Below are 13,705 nucleotides of genomic sequence, written 5' to 3'. Positions count from 1 at the left end.
TATATATCGTAGGATAGTTATTATCTATTAGCTAGTGTTTGTAACACTGTTCTCCAACAACTTTCATTCGTTTGGATCCAACTTGATTATAATTTCACTTTCGAAAGTATCAGACCACATTTGTTTGGATTTTCTTGGCATATAACTTTAAAAAATTTAATAAATGCTGATGAGTGGCTATTGCAAAATCAGTATTGTGATTGATCTTGAAAATATTTTTCTTTCAAATATTTCATAGTTTTTATTATAGTTCAGTTTACCAGTATAACAGCATGACTTTTCATATGAGCTTGTAATTCTGCCATATTGTCCTAATGGTTCTTTTTACCATACTGTTGGTGTTCTTATTTTCTGTTCCACGAATGTATGTAGTTTATTTGCCTGCCTTTCTCTGGAGCCCCTATTTGCTCTTCAGCATGTTTGCAACAGCTTGGGGGGGGGGGGGGGGGGGAGAAAAATGCGCTGAATTATTTTATTTTCTTAAAAATAAGTGTTTTAGTAGTGGTAAGTGCTCATTTTATGAAACTATCCGTATCACTCAGTACAATAAAGTTTATTGCTTTATTTTTCAGTTTAGTCAGCTGGTATCCAGTGATTTGAAAGTACTTGGAAGGAGCAATTACACACTCTGCAGTGATGGCCAGTTACTCATTCGACAAGTCCTCCACCCAGAAACTTCTAAGAAGGTATGAGATGAGAACTGCTGTAGAAGGGCAGTACTGTGTTTTAAGGACATCAAAGAACATAACTTATGAGCAACACAATTCAACCTTGAGAACTGTGGTGTTCCAGGAATATTTAAGATGATCCCCACCCTGTCTCAGACCATGAGTAGTAGAGAAGTAGTTCTTGGCATTTACTCTTAGAAGCCAGCTACAGCACTTGAGGACTCCCAATGAGTGTAATAAAGAGGAAAATTAGGAAAGAGGTTAGAAACAGGAACGAAACAAGTACTTTAAATTTTAGGTCTTGGGAAATGGAAGCAAAGGTACGGGGTTAACCTCAGCAGTGGTGATGGAGAGCTACTGCCTTGTTTAGGCTTGAGTTAATCTACAGGTTCTGTGTGGATCCACGGGTTTCTACCAAGATCTGAAATTGGTAGGAGCCATGTGTCAGTGTTCTATAGAGAGTAAGCACACAGGTAGTGACTTGCCCTGGAGAATGGCAGTGATTCCCCATCTGTGTTTATTCAGTGGGAAGTATTAATACAGCTTACTTGCTACTCCCACAAGAAGCAGGAGTTTCTACATTCCTGAAAGGGCTTAGAGCAGACTGTCCTGCACAGGGAGAAGAATCTTGCCTATGTGTAGGGTGGTGGCTCATGGGTTAACCTGCTTGGCAGGATCTGCAGGAACTCCACAGGAATGAGAGCTGCTGACATGGAAGGAGTTGGCTGACCAGTTGTATTTTTTTTTTTTTTTCTTTTTTCTATATATATAAGGGTATACACTGAGTTTCTACAAATATTCATTTGGTATTTCTGTTATATTAAAACATAACACTGACTTTTTATGAAAAGCACCTGTTTGTGTAGGGATGAAGCAAGTAAGGAAAAAGGAATGATATTTAACATTCAAACACGATAGCACTGGTTTTTGTGGGTAATTCTTTGTACTTCTCTATTGAATCAAATAAACTAAAACAAAACTAACACTGTAATGCTGTGGAAGAAATAATTGTCCATACCAGATCAAGGAATGGATCTGATCAAGAGCTGAGCCTCTTATTAGAGCATTTCTTTCTCTTTTTTCTTTTTCCTCCTCCTATGATACTTTTTCATTTGTAAAAGTGTATTTCTCCCTCCAGAAATGTTAATAAGCCTCAGATCTTGGCTCTTACTCTTCCTACTGTTATAAGAAGCATTACCTTGTGACTTTTCTTAATTCTTTATTTACAAAGGTGAATGCTGTTTGACTAGGCTGAAGTAAAACTTCTATGTAGTAAAATAGTTGGAGAGTGAGAAAGTACTGAATTAAGCTAGAATTATCTGTTTTATCCCTTGAAAAAACAAGCTAATGTTTTGTGAAGTGCTGTTTTAAAGTTTGATTAACAATGTTAAGTATTTTTAATTAGTAATGGATAAAACAGATAATTAAAGTTCCTATCCAGTATAGGACAGTAATGAAGAAATGTCTTTAACTTGCTGGAAGATATTTTGTACACTGTTATCATGTTTCGGTTCATTATTGCTTTGCAGGGTAGCCACAAAAGAGAAAATACAGTATCCTAAATGGGAGTGGTTATAAAACAGCACAATGTAGATTTTTTTTATTTATTTTTTTTTAAATCTTCCCAGCTGTCTTGTCCAGAGGCAGACCTTTGCATAGGTCTACCTCTGAGAAGCTTTTTGGTTTTGCTCATCTAGAGCTCTGTTAGGCTATGGAATTTGAACTGTGTCTCAAAGGAACTAAACTGGTCTATCATAGACAACCTGGTGACATGCAACTATGTAATTTTTAAGACTACCTCATTCAGTCCAAAAATATTAATCAGAATTTAAAGGAATGGTGTGTACAAAACAAACTTTTTGCCTTCCTTGTAGAACTTCGTGCTGTCAGACTGCTTCTATTCCTTTTATGATCTGCGCAAAGAATTTCACACTTGCTACCCTAGTTCAGCCGCCGTGAAAGATCAGACTATCAAGACCATGGCAGAATGTATCCTTTTGCTTCAGCTTCTATGCCAGAATCAATTCTACATCCTTAGGTTTTTTATCTCTGTGATCATCATAGGTCTTATTCCTCTAATCCAAGATGTCGGTTCTAAAAATTGATAGGTAAAATAGAAGGATGTTCACTTAAGTGTGGGTTGGGAGGAGCAGCTCTGCTTGTAATAAATTTTTGTTTTCAGTTTGAGTCTGTCACTGAGTTCTAAACCATATTTAGTAACTCTACCAAGGAAAAACATTGCTTGTTGATCTTAAAAGAGGGACTTAGCTATCAGTGGGCCTTTTCAGTACCAGTTGTCTGTAAACTTCTGCTGTTTGCAGGTAGTAATAGTTCTCTTGCATGATGCTTAAAAAAAAGCCCCAAAACCCAAACCAGCAACAATAAAGCAAGTTAAAAAACTTGCATCTAAATTTTAGGAGGATTGCTGTGGCCTGGCTGAACGTGGTTAAAGTTCAATTGTGTTTGAAGTGAAAGGAACTTACTCAGCCTTTTTTTTTTTTTAACTGTTAATGCTGAAATGATGAAAGCTATTGGTAGTTTTTAGACTGTTGACCATTATAGTGAATATTAACTGGTTTATGAGCAGAGTAACACGTCTAATGGTCATGTGTCTCAGCTAAGACCAGTAAATTTGATTACCAGTTCTTTGTTAATATCAGGAAAGCCTTATGGCTTGTTTACAAATGACTGTGCAAGTCTTTTATTTTCTATAATCGCCTGTTTAGATCTAGGCTTGGGAACAGATGAAGCAGAGGAAGACTTTGGTGTCTGGCAAGTGAAAACCATGGTGGCTATAATATTCACCATGCTCTCTGAAAGTTGTAGTAAGTGAACTATTAATACAGACTGCTGGAGTTTTTTATTTTATTTTTTTTTTAAGAATTGGCAGTGGTACTGTCATTCTTAAGTAATCTCTGACCCTGGTTAATTTAAACTTCCTGTTTTGTTGCAGGTCACTTATTTACTGAGCCTGAAAATGTGAAACACAAGTATGAAACAGGTCCTTGGTAAGTACCTTTGTCATGGTTGTTTACAACCAAAGATGAAACTTGTCTTCAGCCGGGAAAGCTTATGGATATTTCCCCATTGTCACTGTTGAAGTAGGTTAGCCCTGAAAACAATAACAGGGTATTCAGCCTCCTAGTGCACACAGACTATAGCTTTTATGTTGAACGCTGTACTTTAGTCCATCTCTTTAAAGTCACTGCAAGTTAAATGCTCTTTGTTCTTTAGTTTCTGTTTAGCATGGCAGCGAGGCTGATTTATCTTACCCAGCGGTGAAGAAATATTTGTTAACTTTCCCTAAGTCAACAGGGGTAATATCTAGCGCATGCTGCTGAACTACATGGTACTTCTGAAGAGTGATCTAATATGCTTTGTATTACATATTGGATTTAGGGAGAGAAGAAACAGACTAGTTCTTTGAGAATGGAACATCTTAAGCATAAATTCTATGTATTCATAATTAGGAGTGCCTTTATAATAATCTATGCTGGATTGTTTAATTTTTCCAAACAAGATTAATCCAGTTCCTTATTACTTCACTTTGAGACAGTCTTCCTACATTTTTATTTATTTATTTTATTTTTTTTTTAAGGATCTGCAATGTGCTGACGACAGCGTGTATTTTAGGCATTGTGTATATAAAAGGATTAGCCCAGTTATCTTTTCTTTTCTTTATTAAAATGATTAACAGAATTAGAAGAGACTTAACAGCAAATACACAGATTTGCAAGCTAAATTAGTAGCAAACTGAAATCTGCTAAGGTAAGGAAAACCTAGATTAAAGCTTACTTTGACTTTTTTCTCCTTTCTGTGCAGTAGTAAATCTGAAATGGTGAACAGTGAGACGGTAATACGTGCCAGGGGTTTGCCATGGCAGTCTTCAGACCAAGATATTGCTCGGTTTTTCAAAGGACTCAACATTGCCAAGTAAGATAATAAGAACCTGTCTTGCTTTATCACTTTGTCTTTATAGCAAGTTTTTTTAGTGTTTGTTTAACATGCATCCCCCACTGGAGCCCTCACTTCTGTCTTTCCTCAGCAAGGCCCCTTTGTACCCAGTGGTCATGATAACTGAACAGGTTTACCAGACTTAGGCGTGCAAGAAAGAGTTATGAGTGGAGAAGAAAAGAGACTTGTTAGTTGAAAACCAAAATCCTTTCATTTTTTTGCTAGTACTGAAAGGGAGAAACTCCTACTGCATTAATCAAGGTAGAGTCCAAGATGTAAAAGAAGGTTGAATTTTGTGTCAACTCTTCGATACCTCTTAAACAGGCTGGATTCAGGAACATCCAAGTGCTGTTTGGAAGAAATTTTCGCATGACTGACATGTGTACACCTTTCTCTGTGTGTGTGTATTTATATATATATATGTTATATAGAGAGAGTGAGTTTAACTTAGCATACCTGTCAATTAATATATATTCCAGTTTCTTAACACTGAGAGAGCCTATTTTTCTTCTGTTTAGAGGTATAAGGAAATTCAAATCTGCATTTCTGAGATGATAGGAGGGTCTTGCAAATTTACATCTGCATGGAAGCTGAGAAAGTGGTGAAGAGCACGACTTCCAGGATCTCACTGAAGGGGATTCTGCAGTATAATTGTGTTACATAAAAAATGAAATTAAATTATGTGTAGTAGCATTTTCTTTTTTACTCTGTAAACTGTATGTCAAAGTCTGATTTCCCTACTGTTCTTACACAGTTTTTATTAAATGTATTAAAGATTCAAACTAAGTCTATTTTTGTTGGCTTTACCTTCCAGAGGTGGTGTGGCTCTTTGTCTGAATGCTCAAGGAAGGAGAAATGGGGAGGCATTAGTTCGATTTGTCAATTCTGAGCAGAGAGATCTTGCACTGGAAAGACATAAGCATCACATGGGTAGCAGGTACATCGAGGTAAGAAACAGTGACCTGAAATAGATCCCTGGGGAGCAAACTGGATGTTTTAGACTACAGTTTTAAATGAGAAAAAAATGACTTACATTTTGGTACTTTGGTAAAATAGAATTCTCTGACATGTGGAAAAGTGTGTTTTGGTGTTGAATGTTGTAATTTTCCTGTGAGGTTTTTAAAATCTCTTTCTCTTTAAGGTTTACAAAGCAACTGGGGAAGAATTCTTAAAAATTGCAGGAGGTAAGTGATGCTGGAGTTCAGTGTGGTTCCTTAAGTTCATAGGAATATAGTACTAGTTATGATACTTTTATTTATTTTTTTATTTTTATTTTTTTTTTCCTCTTGGCTGAAGGCACAAGTAGTTAATAAAGTAGCTTTCCTTGTTTTGCCTTCTAAGAATACTTGACCCTGTCAAGTTTTGGTTTCATATGGTTGAATTTGAGTTGTGAGCATTTGGGCTGTGATGTTCACAGCCACATCGGTCTGTTAGGGAGGAAGACAAACCTTTGCAGTAGAATTCTGTGTATCTTGTGTAAGTGCACGCCCACCCCATCTTTGTTGCAATTTCATTAAAATATGAGATACTTTCAGGGTAAAGGATTTTCATTTCAAGATAGATTACTGGGTGTTAGTATTATCTCAGGTCTTCTGTGGGTTTGTTGCTAGCTAGTAATCTCCTGCTTTTACTCCTTAATGCTTGCTGCTCCTGCAGCCTATGGAATTGACTGAGCATATGTTGTTATCTTTCTACCAGGAACCTCCAATGAAGTGGCCCAGTTCTTATCTAAGGAGAATCAAGTTATCATCCGGATGAGAGGCCTTCCCTTCACTGCTACTCAAGAGGATGTCTTAGGGTTCCTGGGGCCAGAGTGTCCAGTCACAGGAGGGAAAGAGGGACTTCTCTTTGTTAAATACCCAGATGGCAGGCCCACAGGAGATGCATTTGTGTTATTTTCCTGTGAAGAATATGCACAGAATGCACTTAAAAAGCACAAAGAAATACTTGGAAAACGTTACATTGAACTCTTCAGGAGCACAGCAGCAGAAGTCCAACAGGTTGTAGCTATTAGCAGTGAGACTTGAAACTTAACAGTTAAACCTTTTCTTCTAACACTTGCACATAAATGTGTTGTAGACAACCATGAAAGTCTATGACATTAACAGTGTCAAGTTCTAGAAAGGGCAGTATGTGCTTCCTGATTGCTGTGGAAAATTGCACGGCATTGTTTTGGGGTTTTGCTGTTTACTTTTTTACTGCCACTTTTTCTTTTTTTTAACATTCCTCAGATTCTGAAGTAAAAATGATGGGATAGTTTTCTTCTACTTCCTCAAGGTTGACTGAAATTGCACAAATAATTCTAAAAACATACTAGATTGATAGTACTGTAGTAATGCTTCTTGAAAATCTGCAGTGTTGTCTTTAAATTCTGGTCTCTCTGTACAGAATTTCTAACATTAAATTCAAATCTGGATGCATTAAACCAGCTTTTCCTCCAACTGCTTTGTTGGCAACAAAGAATTACCAGGATGTATCTGACTTTTGGTGAAAAGAAGTGAAATACCTGTTTTACTAAGATAATATATTTCACTTTTGTCCTTCACCAGTTCCTGTCATCACCTTCTTACACTGGTACAACCATTTTGTATTGGCACCAGCAGCTCAAGCCTGTGAAAACCATCCCATGATGCATTTTTCTGCCACAGTGACCAAGTCTGCTCTCACTTTTGTTATGGAGACCAGGATAAAGCTTCTGTTCTACCATTACTTCTTCCTCTATGACAGTTTTGGATTTTTTTTAATTTTTTTTTTTTTTTCCCCTTAAGCAAGAGATGATTTTTAGGGAATTACAGGTTTGAGTAATTACAAGAGGTAAAGCCAGCTCCCAGCTATTCAGTGTTAATACAAAGTAATTACAATAGTCTTTTTGCAAATAAGAGAGAAGATTTCTGGCCTGTAATGTGCTAAAAATGAATTCCTGAAAAAAGGCTTCTGTTGAGACAACCTCCCTAGACTGAATCAGTATTGACAAAACTAAACCTCTTTTTTAGTATCTCTTTCAAAAGAGTGAAATCTCTTTTCTTTATTTCTGGTAATCATCACTAAATATGATTTTCAGCATTACATCCCAACATCCCTTTGTCATTTGGGAGTGAGTCAAGAGAAAATAAAATGTTGAGGTCAAGGTCTCCTATAGTTCTTTATCCCTGTTTTTAAATACTAACTTTTTCCTCTCTGCACTGGACTTGGAGATGAGCACTCAGGTTAAAAAAACAAGCATCCTCACTAACTGGTCAAGTTTTATTAATCAATTAGAGCCACTGTTTTTATTTGTTAGTTATTTAAGGTCTCAGTTCTTCTAGAATGACTGATTTTAATTTACCCTAATTTAAGTAAGAACTGCATGTGACAATACTGGTTTATTAGGACAAATGTGATTTTCAGATGTTCCTTTTTGGGATATTCTAAAATGAACTGTAATCTGCTTTTAACTTATTATTAGAGATTAGAAAGGTCTGTTATTAGGGTTTAGCAAATTAAATTTTTTAGACTTCCCCTCTCCCCTTCTGATTTTGAAACTAGATGCCCAAAAGGAAACAATCAGAAATCATTTGGTTTAAGAAGGTTTGGTTTTATTTTGGATTTTTTCCCTCTGATGTTAGAAGTGAATTTAATTAAATATGTGAAATAGTATTGTGAGAATTGATTTGTATTCAGCAAGATGATGTGTTAATCTCTATCTATGTGCTTTTTTGCCAACAGGTACTCAATCGATATATGTCAACACCTCTTATTCCCACCCTCCCAACTCCCATCATTCCTGTCATACCCTCCCCATACACCATTGCCACGGGTAGTGTACGTGACTGTGTTCGGCTCAGAGGCCTTCCCTACACTGCTGGCATCGATGACATCCTGGAATTCATGGGAGACGCCACGGGGGATATCAAGCCCCATGGAATTCACATGGTCTTCAATCAACAGGTAACAGGATTTTGCACAGGAGAGCTAATTTTCCTCTTACTGAACAGGGTTAGTAGTCAGGGTAGCTTACCTGTTATTGGTTGTGCTTTGTCTTCTGTAACCTTGAGAAAATAGTGTTGTTTGTGACTTTTCCTCATTTCCACTTTTACATACATGCTTTTCTTCCTATGTATGTATGCATTAGACTGGGGAGGATGAAGTTGGTTCTTTAAGAATAGCTTTATCCTGGAGGCTGTCTTAAATAGTCCCTTGTGTTTCAGGCAAGTGCAGGTAATACACAAGACGGAGATGTCTCATGTTTGGTAGCGTAGCTGCTCTGTCAGCTTCAGGGTTTCTGCTCAGTGATAGCTGTGGAAAAATAAAGTTTTCTAACTTGATAAGACACTTATCAGGCTTTAAAGAAAGTTGATAATGAAAAATTGTGCTTTGGGTATGTTTTAATGGCATAACCACAGGGATAATTTTCCCTGTTGTCTTTTATTAAAAATAAGCTCCATTAGCCACAGAAATATTGAGATACTAAAGAAAATAAATGAGAGATTTGCTACATTTGATTTGCTTTTTGTTAAGAAAGTTTTAAATATTTTATATATACAACAATGTCTGTCAGGTCACAGAAAATCAGACCTGGAAATCACTCATGTAGTTATGGACCTTATAAAGTCATGTCTGGAGCTTTATATTTTTGCACTATCACCTACAAAGCAGTTACAGGGAAGGCAAAGCCAGACTCTTCCTACAGCTTACAGAATAAGAGACTGTGTTTATAACCTTCATCAAGGAAAACTCCAATTAGGTGAAAAGGAAAGAAAATAAAATTATCCTAAATAGAAGTTATTTAGGTACTAGAACAGGTTCCCAGAGATACTCTGGAATCTTAGCCTCTGGAGATGTCTAGATTTCAAATATAGAAGGCCATGAGTGGCCTGATGTAGCTTGAAAGTTAGCCCTGCTCTGAACATCTTTTGAATTGGAGGCCTCCAAACTGTCTCCATGATAAATTACTCTCTTCCTCCAGAAGGTGGAAGCAGAATTGTGTTAACTGGCTGATTATACGAGTCTTGCCTTTCTTCTCCTAAAAGTAATTGTTATTAGTGATTAGTGCCAGATGAGAAAGAACAATACAGATTTTCAGTAGACATTTGATCTCCATTCTTTCTGCATTTCTAGCCTCCTGGCTGTTTTAATAACAGATTATTTCCCCATCCCATAGGGACGACCATCAGGTGATGCTTTTATCCAAATGAAATCTGCTGATAAAGCCTATATGGTAGCTCAAAAATGTCACAAAAAAATGATGAAGGACCGTTATGTGGAAGTATTCCAGTGTTCAGGAGAGGAGATGAACTTTGTTTTAATGGGTGGCACTTTAAATCGTAGTGGCTTATCCCCACCGCCATGTAAGTTACCATGTAAGTCTCCAGTTCTTCTGCTCTTTGCTGCTAAAGGCTGATATGTGGTAGGTGCTGAAGCTTTGTGGCCTTTCACCTTTTGAGTTGGGTTTTGCCATGATCAATAATCATCCATCTGTGTACATGCTGAGATTGAAATTGTTCCCTTTGTTCAATAATGGGACTGATCAGAGGCATTTTTATTGTAATTTCGGTGATGAGTAGGGGGCAGCAAGGCCTTGCTAGTGAAATTGTTGCACACTTTGCTTTTTGTGGGTGTACTGTTCTGAGCTCTGCAGTTGACTTGCTTGTAGTGTAACCTACTTGGAATTAAAGGGATTATTAAAATGGGGAGAAATTCTAGATTCTAGCTGTCGATGAGTGCTCCTGCCATCTTGCCTTAGAGCATTCAGGAGGTACTCTTTGGGCTTACTTTTGAAGGAAAGCAGCCACTGGGATGGTACATTAACAGACCATAGTGGTGAAGTTGGATTGATTTTTTTTTTTTTTTTTTCCTTTATTTATTTATTTATTTATTTATTTAAGATTACAGTGAGAGCCTTATTGTGGCACTATAATGGAACTTTACTGTACCATTCTAATTAATTTCAATACCAAATAACAAAGCAGATATCGACATGTATTTGCAAAATAGTAAAAAACTGCCAAATATAGTATATAAAAAGAATTTCACTGCACACCAAGCCAAACTTGATGTTTTGACACAAAGCAGGTATTTGTTCATGAAAATGCATTAGACTAGTGATCTAGTGGGGTATTATTTTTTCCATTTGCTAGATCCCAAAAAGTATTTTTGAAGTTGCAAGAGGCTTACACATGAGGATCCTGGTGTCAGCAACTGTGGATGCCCTTGTGTAGCTAATCTTACGGTACTTCTGCCCCACAGAGTACTACTTCTGTTAGAAAGAACAGAGGATGTGTTGGTGTGCATGCCTGCTTTCTGTATGTACATGGCTTTATGCTTTCTTTGAATAACTCTGCGGTTCCCTACTTTCCATTTTACATATAGACAAGGTTGTTCAGGTCTAGGAGTTGTGAACTCTTAGGAATTGCTTATTTCGAATGTCCCCGTTGTCATTCATGACGACGTAGCTAGGGGTCTCCAGGGGAGAGGCTATAGAGGTCTTTGCACAAGTGTTTGCGCCCAGATGGTATTAATCACATTGGGATGAATAATTCCTTTTGTATTGCAGAGATCTCTATTCTGATCCTTTTTTGTTGCTCTGTCCTTGTTTGTTTAGGTCTCTCTCCACCAGCCTATGCTGCTTTCCAGGCAGCAGCTGTGATCCCAGCAGAGGCAGCAATTTATCAGCCGCAAGCCCTTTTGCCAGCCACCAGGACTCCCCAAGCCTCTGCAGCTGCTCCTCAAACTGTTACCTACTACCCAGCTCAGGCTGCTCAGCTTTATATGAATTACACTACTTACTATCCCAGGTAACCCCTAGACTTAGCTGCTTCTCCTCACATGTCATCTCCGTGGAGCAGGCAATGTGTGCAGTCACCTGTGAACAGCTCTTAAACTTGTTTTTCTGGTGTAGATAATCCTGGGAACTTGATGTTCGTCAACAGAAGCAGCAGTCATTTTGCCTGATTCTCTGTGGCCTTGTAATGAGTGGCTTCTCTGTAGGTTCTGTTTGAGTTTCTTGATAAAGTTGGTCTAATATTTAACAGTGTTTTTGACACTGGGGCAATGTCATCAAGGCGGTTCTATTTCTTGGACAAGTGAGAGGCTGTGTCAATACATGTCTCTACCCTCAAGTTTGTTCTTGTACTTAAAATACTGTTTCCATACCGGAAGACTCATCATAGGTGTGTACTAGGTTTGATTTCTTGTATCAGTGAGACCAAAGAACACTCTGCATGTGTAAGCAGAGCAGAAGATCTCCACTTTTTTCCCTTCCCACAGATGGTATCAACATTGCTCACTAAAGTCTGGAAATAGCTTGCTCATTGATAGCTCTTAGGCTTCTGACACTTACTAGCTGGAGCATCTGGTAAATTGCTAGGTGGGCCCTGACTAGAGCTGCTACTTTACTCAACATTTTGTGACTCAGAAGTCCCAGTGTTGAGCCCTTGCCTGCTTCTTATACTATGACTTTCTCTCTCTTCCCCATTTTCTTTTTCCTCATGGTTTTATTAACAACCTTAGAACAAATCACCTGCAGCTACTACTTTTCTTCTCCCCTGTGAACTAACAAATGACACTCTTTGCCTTCAACTACAAACATTAGCTATGTTCCTTTCCCTCTCTTATCTAAAAATAAATTATCAGATGCTGAAGAGAAATTTTAAAAGCCCACGTCAGGGCTGCTTGGATTTCTGTGGGTTTGGGGCTTATTTAAATTTTCATTTTCATCTTTGCTTATTTCAAGTACTAAAACCAGTTTTTAGTTTTCATAACAATTTTGCCTCCTTCTCTTTCAGTCCTCCAGTATCCCCCACCACAGTGGGGTATCTTACAGCTCCTCCAGGAGCTGTAGCTGCTGCTGCCACTGCCACCCACACTCCAATTCTGCCCCAGCCTGGAGCATTAGTCCGTATGCAGGGCTTGCCATATAATACAGGAATAAAGGAGATACTCAGTTTCTTCCAGGGGTACCAGGTCAGTATGTAACCCCCCTCCTTGGTATTGTATTTGGAACCCTGAGTAATGATCAGTGGGGATCAAACTGAGCAAGTGGGTGTTGTTGGAAACTACTGAACAAGTGTGCAAGGTCAATGTTGTATATTTAACTGGCAGACTAAAGTCTACGCAATTTGCCTTATTTCTTATGTAATAAACATATACTAATTTGACAGCAGTAGTTTGGTGTCTAAGGGTTAGGGCTTGAGCTTAGAGAGGCAGAAGGTACAAAGCCCCAGGGTAAGTGGGGCTGCCAGAGGAAAGTGGGGGTTGTTAAGAGCTTTCAGTACTGGCCTATTTTTGGTGAAAGCCCTATGCAGGGACAGTGTTTGACCTTCAAGACTTGGGTGTTAAAGCCTCCTGGGGGCAAAGTTTTAGTACAAAAGCCTGTGGCATATATGTGGTAACTTGTTTGCAGAAGGAGAGGGACAGACACCTCTGTCAGACACTTTTCAAGGACTAATTGTTTAGGTTACGGCCATGAACAATTTCCATTAAGACTGCATTACATTGTAACCTAAAGGAAAACTGTATTCATCAGACCATTTTCTACTGTTAGCAAATGTTCTGTGTGCTGTAGGTAACTTCCGTCACTATGTGCTGATTCAGTGCTCTGTCAGTGAGCAAACACATAGAAACTTGAGGGACATTTAAAACAAAACAAATCCAAAAAAAGAAAAAAAGGCAGAAGAAAAGGCAGGAAAGCAAAGCACCATGTAAAAATGTTTTTTTCCAGCAGCACTTATTTAAATTCATGGAATTGGTCCTTCCATGTCTTCTGCCTTTTTTCTCAGAGGATATTGTACCTATACCTTTGTTTTGTCATCACTTTTGCTGAAGGGAAGATAATTGAATATGGTTATATTCTGGTGAGTATTTAATTTCTGTGCATAAAAGCAGTTGCACAAATAGCAGAAATACCCTGTTGCTGCTACTGCCAAAGCCCTGACTTAACATCCTTTTGGTGGGTCTCAAATGACCCATTCAAGTGATGTGTGTGGAAAAAAAGACAATTTTTGCATGTTTGTCCTTCAGAATTCTGTAAGTTGTGTAACAGTGATATTGCTAAAGCATAAGATACAGATGAGTTCTTTTCAATGCATAGCAGGAGTTAATGTGAA

The 13,705-nt window shown here is 37.9% G+C and overlaps 1 protein-coding gene across 5 annotated transcripts in view; it reads left to right on the top strand.

Moving 5' to 3' along the window:
* ESRP2 (epithelial splicing regulatory protein 2) overlaps positions 1-13,705 on the top strand; it is a 47,207-nt gene that overhangs the window by 20,767 nt on the left and 12,735 nt on the right. For all 5 annotated transcript variants that reach the window (XM_062609151.1, XM_062609153.1, XM_062609148.1 and 2 more), the window contains 12 exons: positions 573-686; positions 2,543-2,657; positions 3,395-3,493; positions 3,622-3,676; positions 4,491-4,601; positions 5,437-5,569; positions 5,764-5,806; positions 6,321-6,622; positions 8,328-8,549; positions 9,763-9,961; positions 11,203-11,395; positions 12,386-12,563. In XM_062609151.1, coding sequence (XP_062465135.1) covers positions 573-686; positions 2,543-2,657; positions 3,395-3,493; positions 3,622-3,676; positions 4,491-4,601; positions 5,437-5,569; positions 5,764-5,806; positions 6,321-6,622; positions 8,328-8,549; positions 9,763-9,961; positions 11,203-11,395; positions 12,386-12,563 — 1,764 coding nt within the window. The remainder of the gene's footprint in view (positions 1-572; positions 687-2,542; positions 2,658-3,394; positions 3,494-3,621; positions 3,677-4,490; positions 4,602-5,436; positions 5,570-5,763; positions 5,807-6,320; positions 6,623-8,327; positions 8,550-9,762; positions 9,962-11,202; positions 11,396-12,385; positions 12,564-13,705) is intronic.

The sequence above is a fragment of the Pezoporus occidentalis genome, unplaced genomic scaffold, assembly GCF_034315485.1.
Source record: "Pezoporus occidentalis ecotype Australia unplaced genomic scaffold, CSIRO_AGI_Poc_V1 ctg135, whole genome shotgun sequence".
In the NCBI taxonomy this organism is placed as follows: Eukaryota; Metazoa; Chordata; class Aves; order Psittaciformes; family Psittacidae; genus Pezoporus; species Pezoporus occidentalis.
The sequence above is the reverse complement of the archived record's forward strand: the minus strand, read 5'-3'. Positions and strand labels throughout refer to the sequence as shown.